This window comes from Natator depressus, chromosome 7 (genome assembly GCF_965152275.1).
Source record: "Natator depressus isolate rNatDep1 chromosome 7, rNatDep2.hap1, whole genome shotgun sequence".
Classification (NCBI taxonomy): domain Eukaryota; kingdom Metazoa; phylum Chordata; order Testudines; family Cheloniidae; genus Natator; species Natator depressus.
In genome coordinates this window covers 61160479-61177699 of record NC_134240.1, presented here as the reverse complement: position 1 = coordinate 61177699, position 17221 = coordinate 61160479, and the positions used below count along the sequence as shown (strand labels likewise).

Below are 17221 nucleotides of genomic sequence, written 5' to 3'. Positions count from 1 at the left end.
ACACATAAGGAAAAGTTTATATTATTCTGTCTGCATGAGGAAGCAGAATCAATCATCAGAACTGAATTAAAATCCCACCTGGTTAACTGCAACTTTTAATGAAGACAAGCACTTCCTCTGTTCTCAATTTTTTCCCCATTGTCATTGGATAAGCAGAGAATTCCATGTCAATATATAACAGTGTTTATTGAATAACAGAGTCAAATAAAAAGTAAAACATCTGAATAAGACCCTCCTTTTCTGCTCTCCTCAATGGCTCTCTTCAATAGGCAGCCCTTTTTTTCACAGGAGATATTAATAAAGATTGTATTATATTAAATTCCAAATGTTTGGAATTTTTTTCAAATGTAAGTGTCTAAATTAGGCACCTAAATAAGTACTCTGACTTTCAGAAGTGTGAGCACCTGCAGTTCACAAGAAGAATTGCAGATGGTCATCTGACAATCAGACTTCCTATTTAGATGCCTAAATAATCACAATAATGGTAGTGCAGTGTCTCTGAAAAAATCAGACCATTCAGGTGCCTAAATAGAGATTTAGGTCACTCTAATTTGAAAATTTTAGCCACAATTTCTAAAAATCCAGTCCCAAAAGAATGTACATATTGATAGAAGAAAACCACTAAGAAACATAAGTCTTACATAAATAAAATCAGAGTTCAGGATACGGCCCATTAATGGACTACAGAAACAGACAGTACTTTGATGTTTAGAGTAGGAAGAACTCTTAAACAGGAACTTTGAGGAAGCGTAAGTGCCCAAGCATGAGCAAACATTAAAGTCCTGTCAGGAAACTCTGATTAGCCACCAAAAGTACAGCTGATCCAGAATGAAAAGAAGATAAGAATCTGTAGGATACAATGCCAATGGAAGAAACTGCTGTGTTTAATTAAGACTGGAGAGTGGAAGGGAGGGGGTTTGAAGATACTCACCTGTAAAATATTATGAAAAATTGCTAAAATATGGAATTATTTCAAAACTAAAAGAATTGATCAGTCTTCTGTTTTCTTCTTTCTTTCCTTGACATCTTTTTCAGTTTTCCCAACTTTAGAGAATTGGTTCAGCCTGGCCTACATCTTTCTTCAACCTATGGTTTTCAAGGTTCTCTTCTTTGGTAGTTTCTCTCCAATCTGTCTACATCTTTTCGCCAGATGGATAAAATGAATGTATTGTGTTCATAAACGGTAACACAAATTCCCTCTCAGGGTTCTGCCATAGGTCCATTGTTCTTTTTCTTTGGACCTGTTCCCCCTCTGTGAACTGATTAGATTTCAGGGCTGAGTTTCTTCTGAATGCTGCTCTACTGAATGCTGCATTTGAAAAGGCATATGTATCTACTCTAGTAAGTATATATAGGGGACCATACAATATTTCAGAACTGTCTTAGGGAAGCATTGCCCATCTGTACCTAGAAGATGGAATAGCTTGATATCCTCAGGACAAGGCTTTCATGCGTATTGTGACAGGGTTGGGCTGGATGGCTACAGGAGAGTAATAGAAGGCAGATATATTAGCCCCAGGTTAAGTAGGTCCGTTTTCCCTGTGTAAGGGAACAGGGAAGATTCCAGAACAATCGGGAACCTTCTGGAGACAATTAAGACAGACAGGCTGATTAGAACACCTGCAGCCAATCAAGAAGCTGCTAGAATCAATTAAGGCAGGCTAATCTGGGTTTAAAAAGGAGCTTCCTTCAGTTTGTGGTGCGCATGTGAGGAGCTGGGAGCAAGAGGCACTAGGAGCTGAGAGTGAGAACGCGGACTGTTGGAGGACTGAGGAGTACAAGCATTATCAGACACCAGGAGGAAGGTCCTATGGTGAGAATAAAGAAGGTGTTGGGAGCAGGCCATGGGGAAGTAGCCCAGGGAGTTGTAGCTGTCAAACAGCTGTTCCAGGAGGCACTCTAGACAGCTGCATTCCACAGGGCCCTGGGCTGGAACCCAGAGTAGAGGGCGTGCCTGAGTTCCCCCCAAACCTCCCAACTCCTGGTTAGACACAGCAGTTGTCGACCTGGACTATGGGTTCAGAAAAACGGCCAAGCTGAGGGCTGCCATGAAGCTCCAAGGCAAGCAAATCCGCCAATAAGCGCAAGACCCACCAAGGTAGAGGAGGAACTTTGTCACAGCATATACTTCAGTAATAATACATTTGAATGCTTATTGGCTTTATGTCTTTTCTTTGGCGTATCATAATCCAGTGTATGAACAGATTGTAAAGCTCCAAGGCCTTCTGTTCAATTCAATAGAATTGTATGGCATTTTTTATATCTAAGTTTTTGAGATGCCTCAGCTTTTTTGGAAGGAAATGGGCATTAAGATAGGAGATCCTGAATATCCTGATTCTGGTGAAAAAATAATGGAGTGTTTGGGCATAAAAGATAGCACAGTACGCCGGTTAAGTTGTCTTTATGGATACCTGAAAAGAGAGAGTGTGTTCTGTAAGCAAATGCTGCTATCTCAAAAATAGTCTTAATGGTTAAGAACTTTAAAGAGATTTTTTCATAAAGTATTGCAAAGAGTGTGCAACACTAGACTAAACGTTGAATGGATACTATGTTTAATAAAGTCAAAAGTGTTCCAGAGACCTTGAGAGGTACCTTGTATGGAGGATAAAGAAAGCTCTCAATAAGTCATTCAGTAAGAGTTCTAATATATAGAACTGTTGAACAAACAATGTCAGGTGGGAACTGGACAATTTTAGACTCTCCTGAAAAGGCTATCTAGTTTTCCGGGAAGTAGGGAGGGAGTTAGTTGACGCATGAAAAACATTTCCTATTTTCAGAAATTTATTTCTCACATCAAGAGCAGCACATTCCAAAAGAACAAATGAAATTTTACCGAATTGGCCTATCCAGAAATGATGTGTATCTCAAAATATTGCATTGTTTCAGTTTACCACTATCAAACCCAGTCAGAAATGAACGATCTACTCCAAGTGGTCACTATGAGTCATCAAAGTTTGAGCTCAAATTCTGTGTCTCAGTCCCAATGACAGCAGAAGATAGAGGATTTCCAGCAGACAATTAATGGCAGGGATCCAGAAGAAATGCCAATTGATTAACCTTGTTAAGTACTGGGATGTTGCAACCATCACCAAAAAAGGATGGGGTTAACTCTATTTTGCAGTCTATCATCCAAGTTACTGGCTTGAGTGGTGGCAGTACTGCACCTTTGTAGTGGTCATACACAATGGAGAACTGGACTGAGGGAAGAATGCAACAAAGAGAGAGGAGAAAATGACAATTGGCCTCTTCTTGCCAGAATATTCTCCGGGTCCCACTATCAACCTGGTGTTCCATGAATCTGCCCTTCATTTTCAAATATCCAGTATAATTTCCCAGCTCTTCACAGTTGAAATTTGAAATTTCCCAGCTCTTCTCCATTGAAATTTATTCATATCTTCTGTTTTATTCTCAGTTTTGCAAGCTTATTCCCTAACTTTTGTGCTTCTTGGTCAATGAGGGTAATAAAGTCTGGATGGCCATCAGACTTCAGGAATTTCTCTTTAATATAAGCCCAAATCTGTACGGTAAATCGGCTCCTCAATGTGTGGTTGAGCTCGGTGCTTGAACACAGAAGATGGGCTTCTAAAACCAAAATTAAGTGTAGAGTGGACTTCTATACAACAAAATCCCTTTTTTCCCCTTATGTGACCTTCCCAACTTTCCCTGAACCATTTCAACTAAGAATAATTATTCTAAATCACACATTAAAAGATTCAGTGATAATTATATACAAGTATCAAATATAGAAAACAGACAGCTTAGTTCAGTATGGCTTTGGCTAACATTTGTCATTCTTCTTCATTTAACAATACTCAATTCTTGCTGCAATTTTTAGCTCTATAGCATTTAGCCCCAAGTCTGGCATTCAGAACAGACTACAGTATAATCATCTGAAATTTAAAATACTGTCCATTTTTAAAAGTATACATTAAAGATGAGCAGACTATTGAAGAAATACATATTTTTTAAATACATCTTAAATATGCAGCAGAAGCAATGGGATGTCTTTCCTTTGTATAATCTTCTCAGTGTAAGTATTTGTTTGACAGCTATAAAGGGGCATCCTTGGCCATATACAAGAATCAATAACAACCATGTAAAGCCTACAGCAGTGCACACTAACAGGCTGTAGGAGACATTAACGCTAGCTGAAAGAAATAACTATTTTCAATGTACTTATTCCTCCTGGATAATCAATTTTTTACACTTCTTACCAGCTGTTCCCAAATAGCTCAGGTTGCGAAATGACAGCAGCTTTCATACAGAAAGCATGTATTATCTGCATATTATGTGTTTTTAATCTATCATAGATGTTTTATACATTTTCTAATTGCCATTGGTCATATCAAGAGAGAAAGATGAAAAATTTACCACTTATATGTAGGCAGAAGGCAATCTACACAAATATGGTTTCATTAATTCCAAAATTTAAAAAAAAAACCCAAGAAATAATATTTATTCTGAAAACTAACTGGTTTTTTTCCGCCTTGAAAATTTTTCATTTTCCCCCAAAGCTTGGTACCAGAAGTAAAATTTAGTCACTGATATCATAGCTTGCCCCCTCTGCCCATATTCAAGAGACTTGTCATGATCATTGTTTCTGAAATATCAAGTTGTAAGTTGCAATGGTAATTACTATGGAATAAATAGCAATTAAGATGGTTCACACAAATAAACTCAAACTGTTTGCAGTGAATAATTAGGCTAATATTGTTTTTCTACATGATCTATGCATCCTTCACAACAATTTGCCAGAAAATGTGAAATGTAAATTTGGTGCACTATTATAAAAACTCTTAAAATGTGTTCTTTCTTATGGCTTCCTGTGCTCATTTTAAGAATGCATATAACTAACAGTATTTACAAGGATGTAAACTTCAAGGTAAACAAATCTGATCAAGTTACAACAGAAGCAGACATTTTATTTCTCAACATTCACAAAAGTTATCCTGCATCATATGCAAAATGGACACTAGTGCTACAGAAATTGAGTACAGTAACCCACAAACATTTCATAACTTTAAAATAAGCCAAACTTACTGCTATGTAATAAACTTTGGCCTTTTCCACCAGTTTCCAGTTCTTCTCCAGATCAAGGTGTTTTTCCTTATTGTAACAATTGGCAGCAGCAAGGTGAGCTACAAGAGACCTAAAATGACCAAAGAAACACATATTAATTAGACACATCCTTTTTCTTAACACTAGTATTGTTCTTCCCATCAGATAAAAAGATTCTTTAAAAATACTTATATCTGAGGGCGTGAATGCTACCATAATGTAAAATAGTTAAATAGTCCATGTAAAATATATCTACATAACATGTATAAATTTATACGGAGAGAAAAATCATAAAAACTTGAGAAACATTTTTTTAAATCCACATTTACGGAGAAACCTATAAACGTATGTCATACACATACACAGTCATTAGTATGCAATTCCACTATGAAAAGATTTAACACAACCACTCCGGTGTAAAAACACTTGCCCATGAACACACTGTATACCTGGGGAGAGTTCTGGCCCCTAGTTCCCTGCTCTAAGCATTAGATCCTTCTGCATATTTTAAAATAAAAATTGTTGTAAAGGGGAAAAAAAAAAGGAAAACTTCCTTTCTATGGAAAAGGGAAATCAAGAACAGTGCATGCAGGGTTATTTTTTTCTATCAGAGATTTATGGTACTAGGAACCACCTCCACTAATATGAATTAATTTAATATGAAATGACCCAAAACTCCAAAAACTACAGGGCAATAGGAGAAAGAATTGAGATGAATATATTCTGCCAGATCATCATTTACTGAAGCAAAAGTATAATTTAAAAGGATAAGGAAGCATAAATAACCTTTTCCTCCACCTTTTAGTGGCTTTGATTCAACCAAACTCTTGAAAGTAGTTCTTGGCTAAATAAGCTGAAAAGTCAAATTCACTTCTGTCTGCAGCTGAATAAACTATTAGTACCACTGTGAGAAAGCTGTTGCATGAAGAATGAAAAAACGACTCTTAAGAATACATTTAAATGTGGTTTTTGAATTTTTGTGATGATAAAAAGAGCAAGATTAACAAATCTGGAAAGTGCAGTGCTCTATTTATCCACAGAACACAGCACAAGCTACTACCGGGTATTGCTAATTATGGATTTTGTGTGTGTGAATATGTCTACACTGCAATGTAAGCCTGTGTTTAAGCCTGGGCTCCAGGCTAACCCCCATTGTGTCTACACTCCAATTGTGCTAACCTGTGGTTTGGACCCAGGGTCCCAGGACCCTGCAGGGCTAAAGGGTCCAAGTTCAAGACAAGCTGGGACCCAGAAGCTGAGCCCTATTTCTTTGCAGCAAAGATGCAGCTTCACTTGACTCAGGTCCCAAGTAGGGTTGCCAGCTTTCTATTTGCAGAAAACTGAATACCCTTGCCCTGTCCTCTGCCCCAGCCCTTTCCCGAGGTCCCGCCCACTGCTCACTCTATCCACCCTCTGTCTGTCACTCACTCTCCCCTACCCTCGCTCATGTTCTCATTTTAACCAGGCTAGGGGAGAGGGTTGGGTGTGAGAAGGGGTGACGGCTCCAGCTGGAGCTGGAGATGACTGATTTGGGATGCATGAGGGGGCTCCTGGCTGGGGGGTGGGGCCAAGGGGTTCAGAGTGCAGGAGCGGGCTCCGGGTTGGGGTGAGGGCTCAGGCTGGGGGTGCAGGCTCTGGGATGGAGCCGGGGATGAGGAGTTTGGGGTGCAGGAGGGGGCACCTGACTGGGGCCAAGAGGTTCGGACTGCAGAAGGGGGCTCAAAGCTCAGGCAGAGAGTTTGGGTGCAGGAGAGGGTGAGGGGTGCAGGCTCCAGGCGGTGCTCACCTCAGGTGGCTCCCAGAAGCTGCTGGCATCTCCCTCTGGCTCCTAGGCGGAGGGATGCGTGGCCAGGCAGCTCCGTGTGCTACCCCTGCTGGTGGGTGCTGCCCCCGCCGACGGGCACTGCCCCCACAGCTCCCATTGGCCACAGTTCCCAGCCAATGGGGGTTGCGGAGCCGATGCTCAGGCAGTGAGTGGAGCCATTGGGGCTACTTCTATGCCCAGGAGCCAGAGAGAGATGCCAGCAGCTTCCTGGGAGCCATGCAGACAGCTTGCCTGCCCTGCTGCGGGTGGCCAACCGGACTTTTAATGGCCCAGTCAGCAGTGCTCACCGGAGCCGCCAGGGTCCCTTTTCGACTGGGCGTTCCAGTTGAAAACCGAATGCCTGGCAACCCTAGTCCCAGGCGTCATCCAGAAGTATCCTACAATTCTATGGGAAGAACTTCCTTAGTCCTCTCTATCCCAACAATCCACAATCAATTTTATCCCCTTTGCAAACAGCAATCCACATCCCTTTTGCAAACAGCAGCAGCTCAACTCAGGTCAGCATTAGCCAAATCTCTTCTGATCAGCAACCCACAAGTATACTATCAGAGAGCATTCAAGGGCAAGTGAACCAATCAAGCCTTTTGCAAAGCAAGCTCCTCCTTGATAATGTGCTAGGCGGGCAGTAAAGTTTTCCCAAAGTACGCCATGGTCCTAGGGCTAGTGCGGCCACATTTTGGGATGGTGGGGGGTGCTAGGGACTCTGAGAAATGGTTACTCTGTTCAGCAGAGTCCACTGAAGCTAACTAATGCCACTGAATAAACATTTAACAGTTTCAGAAAAATGTATCAGTTGCTATTCCAGATGATCAAATCTAGAAATTCTTCTACCTACTTATGCATTAAAGCATGAACTAGCTTGAACGGATCTCTATCCCATGAAATTATAGCATAAGACATAATTGTGATGCTGGCAGACCAGGAGCCAGCTCTTGCCAAGACTTCAGGCCTCAGCCGAGCACTGACAAATTTGTTGCTAGAAACCAATCTGTTTCACCTGTGTGTTAGTATGGTTAAGATGGTTATTGAACTTATAACAATGTGTTTAGTTCTAGACTATATGAAATGCTTGAAAGCTGCTGCACGCATTAATATCACTTACAATTTCTTTATCACATGCTATAAGGTAATATTTAAGTTTTCACTTTATAACTGTAAAAAACATTTTCTCTGAAACTGTGAACCCAGTCAGGAGGGATCGTCTCTTGCTCATCAAGAAGGCCTATCAAAACTAAACGGGCCTTTGTGCGAGATCACATATTTGTTAACTCTCCCTTCACTCCCATGAAGAGGCTATGTGCAAACGGGCTTGTCCCATCAGCTTGAATTCTGGAAGAAGGAAATAAAAGTAGCTCACAGTAATATTTTTGATCTCTCTTGGTGTTTGGACTCTCACATGGCTGAAGCTACCAAACACAAGCAGGCATCCCTAGAGTCAACCTGGGTTAGCTCTAAAAGACATTCAGAGCTGACATTACTACAGCTCTGTCATCTTTTAAAACCACTGACTGTAACTCATTTGTCTATATGTGTGTGCCTACTTTAACCTTGTAAAAGACAGTCACCTTTCCGTAACTGGTTGTCTTTGAGATGTGTTGCTCATGTTCATTCCACAATAGGTGTGTGTGCTCGCCACGTGCACCGGTGCCGGAAGTTGTTCCCTTAGCAGTACCCGTAGGGAAGCGCCCCTAGCAACTCCTGGAGTGGCGCCACCATGGCGCGATATAAGGGGCACTGCGCGCTCCCCCCACCCTCAGTCGCTTCTTGCCAGACAACTCCAACAAAGGGGAAGGAGGGCGGGAAGTGGAATGGACATGAGCAACACATCTTGAAGAACACCAGTTACGGAAAGGTAACTGTCTTTTCTTCTTCGAGTGACTGCTCATGTGCATTCCACAATAGGTGATTCCAAGCTGTATCTGTTGGAGGTGGGCAGGAGCTCACAGACACTCGGGACGGAGCATGGCCCTGCTGAACCCAGTGTCCTCCCTGGTTTGGGAGACGATCACATAATGCGAGGTGAACGTGTGAACCGATGACCATGTGGCAGCCCTGCCCATGTCCTGAATAGGGACATGGGCCAGAAAAGCAACCAACAAGGCTTGTGCCCTGGTCGAGTGTGCCCTCACAACGGCGGCAGGGGGACTCCTGCCAGGTCTTAACAAGTATGGATACATAAGGTGATCCAGTCGGAGAGTGGCTGGCCTCTCATGTGTTCGGCTGAGGCGATGAACAGTTGCGAAGACTTCCTGAACAGTTTTGTACATTCCAGGTAAAAGGCCAGAGCCCGTCTCACATCCAGCATGTGGAAGCGGTGCTCCTTGCTGGATGCATGGGGTTTGGGATAGAGCACCGATAGGAAAATGTCCTGGCCCATATGGTAGGCAGAGACCACCTTAGGGAGGAACAAAGGATGTGGTTGTAGCTGGACCTTATCTTTATGGAATACCATGTATGGGGGTTCGGAGGTCAGGGCCCAGAGCTCCGAGACCTGTATAGCGGACGCGATTGCCACCAGGAAGGCTACCTTCCATGAGAGGTGTGACCAGCAGCATGTATCTGGTGGTTCAAATGGAGGTTCCGTTAACCTGGCCAGCACCAAGTTCAGGTCCCACTGTGGGACTGGGGGCCTAACATACGGGAAGAGGCGATCCAAACCCTTAAGGAATCAGCCAGTCATGGCATGAGAGAATATCGTGTGACCCTGCACTGGCGGGTGGAAGGTCGATATGGCCACCAAGTGCACTTTGACAGATGAGGGTGCTAGGCCCTGGGCTCTAACATGAAGGAGGTAGTCTAATATAAAATGGATCAGAGCAGCCACAGGCAAGATGCCCCGATCAGCGGCCCACTGGAAAAACCGAGACCATTTCGCCAGGTAGGCCTGACACGTGGAGGGCTGCCTGCCCTCCAGGAGGAAGCATTGAACCCCTTCCAAGCAAGTCCTCTCCTCCCAGCCTAACCATTGAGCAGCCATGCCGTGAGGTTGGGGTGGAAGAGGCGACACTGGTCCTGGGAGAGCTGGTCCAGGCAGGATGGCAATGGCCAGAGCGGGGCGACTGCCAGGCTTGTGAGAGTCCCGTACCAATGTTGCCTGGGCCATGCCAGGGCGATTAGGAGGACCTGGGCCCTGTCCGTTTTTATCTTTTTCAAGACCTTGCCAATCAGTGGAATAGGGGGAAAGGCATAGAAAAATTGGCCTAACCAGGACAGAAGGCAAGCGTCTGAGATCGCGCCCATGCCCAACCCTCCCCTGGAGCAGAAGCGGGGACACCGGCGGTTCTGCCAGGTCATGAACAGGTCCACTTGGTGAGTGCCCCACGTTTGGAAACTCCTGTGCACCACCTCAAGGTGCAGTGACCACTTGTGCTGAGAGGAGAAGTCTCGGCTCAGCCGATCCGCCCTAGAGTTCCGGATGCCCGGTAAGTGGTGGGCTTCCAAGTAAATGTTGCGGGCTATGCAGAAGTCCCACAGTCTGAGGGCTTCCTGGCAGAGGGCTGAGGAACGGGCCCCACCTTTCCTGTTGATGTAGAACATCGAGGCTGTGTTGTCCGTGAGAACCCTGACCACTCTGCTTACCAGGTGCGAGAGGAAGGCCACGCATGCCAGACGGACCGCCCTTAGCTCCTTGACATTTTTGTGCAGGGCAAGGTCCTGTGTGGACCACAGACCTTGGGTCTGGAGGTTTCCCACATGGGCTCCCCACCCCAGATCCGATGCGTCAATTTCATAGAAGACACCAATTTCATAGAAGGGGGCGTCCCCTGAATGGGACCTCTTGGAGCATGTTTCTCGGGGAGGATCACCAGCGCAGGGAGGCTATCACCCATTCGAGCACAGCGAGGACTTTGTCCATCCTGTCTTTGGACTGGGAGAATACTGAGGTTAATCAGAGCTGGAGGAGCTGCATCCTGAGTCTGCATGACGAACCACCTACGTGCATGCCGACATATGACCCAGGAGTTGGAGACACGCTCTGGCTGTGGTCATGAGGAACCTCATGACTGAGCTGATTAGCTCCCTTAGGGTTTCAAATCTGTCCAGTGGGAGGGAGGCTCTGGCCGATGTCGTGTCCCGAATTGCCACAATGAACTCTATGCGTTGCACCAGAACTAATGTGGACTTGGCTGTTGTTTACCAACAGGCCCAGTGTGGTGCATGTGTACAGGAGGAGTGATACATGATCCTGTACCAGCGACCTGGAGCTGCCCTTGACCAGCCAGTTGTCGAGGTAGGGAAAGATCTGGACCCCCCGACGTCTGAGGTAGGCCGCTATCACAGACATACACTTTGTGAATACCCTAGGGGCCATGGACAGGCTAAATGGGAGAACAGTGAACTGGTAGTGCTCCGGCCCAGCCGTGAAACGGAGGAAACGCCTGCATCCCCCGAATATATGAATGTGGAAGTACGCGTCCTGTAGATCGAGAGCAGCATACGAGTCCCCGCGATCCAGGGAGGGGCCAATGGAGGCCAGAGAGATCATGTAAAACTTGAACTTTACCATGTACTGGTTCAGGCCTCCCTTTGGCCTTCGGGATAAGGAAATAGTGGGAGTAGAACCCCTTGCGTCTGAACTTCGTTGGCGCCACCTCCACCGCTCGTAAGCCAAGAAGCCACCTCACCTTTTGCTCAAGTAGGCTCTCGTCAGAGAGGTTTCTGAGGAGGGACAGGGATGGAGGGTGGGGTAGAAGTAAACTAGAGGGTGTAGCCCTGGGAGACGGTGTTGAGGACCCATCAGTCTGAGGTCAGCCGCGAACACTCCGGGAGAAAAACATGCAACTGGTTGGAGAAGGGAAGTTTTATTACAGGTGGATCCCTGGTATGAACTGGTAAATCCAGGGCATCCCGTCAAAACTGGCACTTTCCTGCCTGTTTACCCTTAGAGGGCCCAGGCTGGGGTGCAGGCCGGGATTGCCTTTGCAGGCGCTTTTTATAATCCCTTGACTTTTTATAAAGGGGCTCGTATCTGGAGTGGGTGGCCTGACCGGGAACCTGTTGCGGTTTGAACTTGGTCCTGGCCAGGGCTGGGACATAGAGGCCAAGGGTCTTTAATGTCTTGTGGGAGTCCTTCAGACTGTGTAACTTCATGTCTGTTTGTTCCACCAACCTGCTGTGGCACTGGTGGAGTGGGCTGTCCAGCCTGACTAGCCTGTCCCATTGACTGACAACTTCGAAGGGAGGCCGGGCTGGCATACAATTGACCGCTATCCTGGGACTGGGATGAGTGGTGGTGTCGGGAGTGGTGCCAACCACAAGACCGTGATCCCATCGTGGAGGAGCAGGAGTACTGCTGGTAGCAGCTGCTCCATGACCAGCTCCGATGGGCGGATCCGCAATGGTGGGGTGCTGGCGATTGACGCCTGGGGCTTCGGGAGTGGTGCCATGGTGGGGACCTCGAGCGAGACAAACGGGAACGGCGTTGATGCCCTTACTGCAAGGGGCTATGGTAGCTTCTCAGAGACAATGACCTCCAGTATCATCTGTCCCGGTCCCGACGGGGCACACTCTCCTCGTGAGATCTACGTTCTCTCGAGGTGTAGTGGTACCTGGAACCCCTGATGGCCGGTACCCAGCCAGACAACCTGGTGGGGGTCGATGGGAACCAGTGTAGATTGCGCACAGGGTGGTCACTGAGCGGGGAACGGTGTTGAGAACGCAGGTCTAGTCTCTCCCCCAGTCTTGCTCCGGTGCCTTGGTGGAGAAGACCTCTTCTTCGCCTTTTTGGAATGTCCCGTGGACAGGGAGCGGTACCGACCGTTGGGTTGCTGTGCACCGATGCCACGATGCTCGGGCCTGACTCGGAGCAGTGCAAAGGTGTCAGGGTTAGGGCCAACTCCCTCAAAATGGCTCAGAGCCGAATGTCCATCTCCTTCTTGGTCCGAGGTTTGAAGGAACTGCAAATCTTGCAGCCATCACTGAGATGGGTTTCTCCCAGACAGCGTAAACAGTCCGTGTGCAAATCACTCACGGGCATAGGCTGTTTGTAAGTGTCGCACGATTTCAAGCCCGGGGCATGCCCCGACCGCAGGCGCACTTAACTAATTCTAACTAAGACTACCCTTAAAAAAAAACAAACACAACTACAGGCATTACTAATTACGAACTAACAGAGTTTAAGAGGGAAAGCAACAGCAGAGCTGGAGCAGAGCAGTTCCGAAGCACCTTCGCTGGTGGCAAGGAGGAACTGAGGGTGGAGGGAGCACGCAGCTCCCCTTGTACCGCGCCATAGCAGAGCCCTCTAGGTCACTAGAGGCGCTCCCCTATGGGTACTGCTAAAGGAAAAACTTCTGGCACTGGTGCACGTGGCAAGCACGCACACCTATTGTGGAATGCACATGAGCAATCACTCAAAGAAGAATAACTTATTTGTTTTTCCTAGTTAATAAATCTTTAACTAGTTTATTATAGGATTGTCTACAAGCATTATCTTTAGCCAGAGGTCTAAGGTACAAATTGCCCTGAGGTAAGTAACTGATCTCTTGGGACTGGAAGGAACCTGAATCTTTTGTGATCTTTGGTAATATAGCAATCATCACTAAGTCTGGCTTGCCTGGGTGGCAAGATAGACTGGAATGCCCAAGGAAACTGTCTGACTCCATAGAAAGACTGTTATAGTGCTTTAGGAGTTCACAACTGTTACTGCGTTGGTGAAATCTCATTATAGACCATACAGCGGGTTTGGGGTCTCTGCCCTGCTTCTTGACAGTCTGCCCTGAGGTTGGCACTCATGGTCATGAGTCACTCCAGAAAGCATAACAGACATCTCAAGTCTTCAGCAACCATCATTAAAATCAGTATGTGTCAGCAACAGTAAAGAAGAAACCTTTTTGTGCAGAGAAAATAAAATCAAGAAGATGCTCAGAATGAGTTACTGTATCTTCATTCTCTTCTTCAAAACTCTTCGTTTTTATTGGTTTTATTGCAGTAGCACCCAAAATGCTCCAATCAGGATGAGAGTCCCATAGCACAATGTTCAGTACAGCCAAACTGGAATTTATGGTCCCTGTCATGAAGCACTTACTATTTAATTTAAGACAAGATGAGACAAATGAATGTGTCATGAGTGTGAAACTTCAATGATATGCAGATCAATTAAAATAAGAACAAATAAAAATCTCAAATACAAATAAAACACATAGCAATGAATAGTTCAATGTTATGCTTATTCTAATTGTTCAGTTACAATTTCAGGATATCATTCATTCATTGTTTCACTCACCTCTGTTGAGTTACAGTTCTCATATTAACTTGTGAACATCAGTGACAAACAATATCTCACTTTTCATCCTTCCATACAGTGACAGCACTGGACTGATTAACTGGTATCTACCCTCTTTAAATACACTAATTACAGTAATATTTTTCATCACTCATAGTGATGTGCCAATCAACTTTCATCTACAATTAACAGAGGGACTTTGAGATTAACCGCTGCCTCCCAAGGTTTTCCTGGACACAGTCCTTTGTCTAGAACAACAGAGTTTAAGGCTCAGTAACAAGAAGCTACTTTCGATTATTGGCCACCCATGGTGCCAAACACTCTACAGAGTTCAGCTTACATTGCCAGTCGGAAATATTTTGCTCCTTTTTCCATGGCTGTGGAAGTGGTGTGAACTGAGACACTGAACCGAGTTCAGACCTGGGGTAACTAACTGGGCAGCTCCACTGAAGACAGTGGAATTATTGCTCTCACCTACGCCAGCTGTGAGTCTGGCCCTGCGTCTCAACCTTGAAGCTGTATCTTGAATTTACTTATAGTAAACACTACAATGTTAACAGTGGGCACAAGAGGGAGGGGCGTTAACCCTGGTGTCCTGGCCAAATTCCAGCTTGAGTAATTACATTTTACCTCCCTTAGATGCATAGTGGGATATCCTCTTTGCTTCGCCTGCCTCTCGAGACTAAGGTGAGGCTGGAGTAGTTAATGTGCACAGAGAAGAATGTGCATCTGAAGAAGTGGGGTTTTTAACCCATGAAAGCTTATGCTCAAATAAATCTTAGTCTTTAAGGTGCCGCCGGACTCCTGATTAGTATACTAACACCCTTCCATTGTCATGCACCTTATATACTCAGAACATGAAAACAAAAATAGAAGAGCCAGCCTGCCTCAACTCCCCAAATAAATAATGTTGTTAATACTGCATCTTTATTGTGTATATTACATTTTCAAGGTCAAATATTGAAAATATATTCCAAATCAAAAGGTAGACTTCTATTTTATCTGCACTCATATCCTTCAGAACAAGAAAAACTTCTAGGGAAAGACATCCGACCTGTTGTCACCAGTGATGCAGGCAGCACAAGTTCCTGTTGGCTCGTCACTCTGCTCATAGTAATGAGCATCCACGTGAGCTTCCTCAGTTTTGTTCTTCAGGATCTCACCAAATTTATCTGTTCCAATGCACCCAAAGAAAGTTGCTGCTTTGTAAGGGCTCTGGATCATCCACTGCCGATGGAAAGAAAAAAAAATACAAATAACTGAGAATGTTTGATATATACTTTTTTCCACCTCTTTTCTAAGTCAGGTCACATACTCTGTGCCATAGGTTTTAAAAAAAAGTATTAGATACATTAACTCAGGAAAGGTTAACAAAGGATTCACATAGAATAATGTTGAGGGTTTAATAATTCAAAATTAAAGTAAAACTCATGAGTCCCTCTGATACTATATTCAAATACAATGATGTACTGTAAAAAAAAAATCACTTGCCTGTGAGATCAGATACATCAGTGAATCTGTGTTCCTTCAAAAGAACTTAAAAGGGATTTTGTGTGGTTTTTTTAAATAGTAATTGCAAAACAGAAGAAAACAAAACACAAACGGAAGAGCAAAACAGAGGAAGACAGTACATTTGAAAAAAATAGAAAGTCTACAATGTTCACAATATAGATTTTAAAAATGCAACTAGCATTGAAAATAACCCTTTGTATTTAACAGTTATTTGCAAAATAAGGGAATTATCCTATCCACACTGGTAAATTATATGTAAAAATCTCTGTCCTGAACTTTACTCAGAGCAATTCTGCAAATTGATTTTTAAATAAAGAGTATAGCTGTGTAGTGCTGCTAAACCGTTGGGTTATTTCACAAAGCTTCTCTTTACAAAAGAAGGACAGATATATCAATCAACTGTAACTGATTCTGTGTTGTGTGCTAAAATGGGAAAAATAAAATTTAACCACAAGATAAAACTGGCAGTGACCTAAAATATAATAAATGTCATGAAGAAACAATACAAAACTCTACCCTGGCAGTCATGAGTCAACCAACTGAAGTCATTATAATTCCCCCTACTTAAAATCAGTAAGCTTATCCACTCAATCTACAGTATGAATTAAAGGCAACATGAATTTACTGCATGCTAAACCCCCACTTATAATTGTTTCCTAATCAAGATTTAAATAAATGATAATGTCTCCGTTACAAATCTGTGGGTTGTAGAAAGTTCAAGTAACTGAGCTGGAAATACAGTCTTAGTCATGTCTCCATTATTATTCAGTTCCAGAGGAAAAAAGGGCTTTATTCACATAAAAAAGTCTTCACTAATTAGGAAAAAGTGGACAAAACTGAAAATGTGGTATCTTTATTGGAGCAACAGAAGTTTTTCACACACAAAAATGTATCTTTGATGAGCTATGCAGACCTATTTGTTCTTATTCTAAATTAATAAAGAAAGTAACTGAACCTCTACAGAATAAGGAATTTTTTTATGTAAGAGACTGAGATGTTACACAGAATACTTTACAAAACCAATAGCTGATCTCTTTCAGATAGATTAGTTTACTATCTTTGAAGGCAGGGGAAAGCAGAACAGATTATTTTATAAGATTAAGAATACCATACGCTCCTTTATGGAATGCAGGGAACCAGTTTCCATGTTGATAAGAGGAGACAGGTTCAAATCTTGTGTTCTCTGCCAAAAAGTGTGACTTACTCTCACAAATTACTAGAATTTGCAGGGTATACTATGGACAGCACTTAAAGCATCCGCTCTATATGAACCCTGCCGATTCCTCAAAAATCCCTGTGGAATTTCACAAACTGCCCCTTGGGGATCTAACACATCTTAGCAAACTACATATCTGTTTTTTCATCCTTATATACCATCTGATCAAAATTGGAGCATTAACACCACTCATGTACTATATCATAGATATTTATGAAAAAGTATTTATGCTACAATGCCACAGTTTTGACTATGTGCAGCAGGTCAACTGAGTTTAAACATGCAACTTGCCATCAAATATTCAAATCAAGGCCGGCCTTGGCAGGCAGGTGATCAGAGTGGTCGCACTGAGGACCAATTTCCAAGGATGTCATTCTCTCTCACTCCA

The 17221-nt window shown here is 43.9% G+C and overlaps 1 protein-coding gene across 5 annotated transcripts in view; it reads right to left on the bottom strand.

The window, feature by feature from the left end:
* The window catches only part of ADK (adenosine kinase), a 568464-nt gene that overhangs the window by 267822 nt on the left and 283421 nt on the right, over positions 1 to 17221 (bottom strand). For all 5 annotated transcript variants that reach the window (XM_074958637.1, XM_074958633.1, XM_074958635.1 and 2 more), the window contains 2 exons: positions 15160 to 15332; positions 5041 to 5149 (listed from right to left, as the gene is read on the bottom strand). In XM_074958637.1, coding sequence (XP_074814738.1) covers positions 5041 to 5149; positions 15160 to 15332 — 282 coding nt within the window. The remainder of the gene's footprint in view (positions 1 to 5040; positions 5150 to 15159; positions 15333 to 17221) is intronic.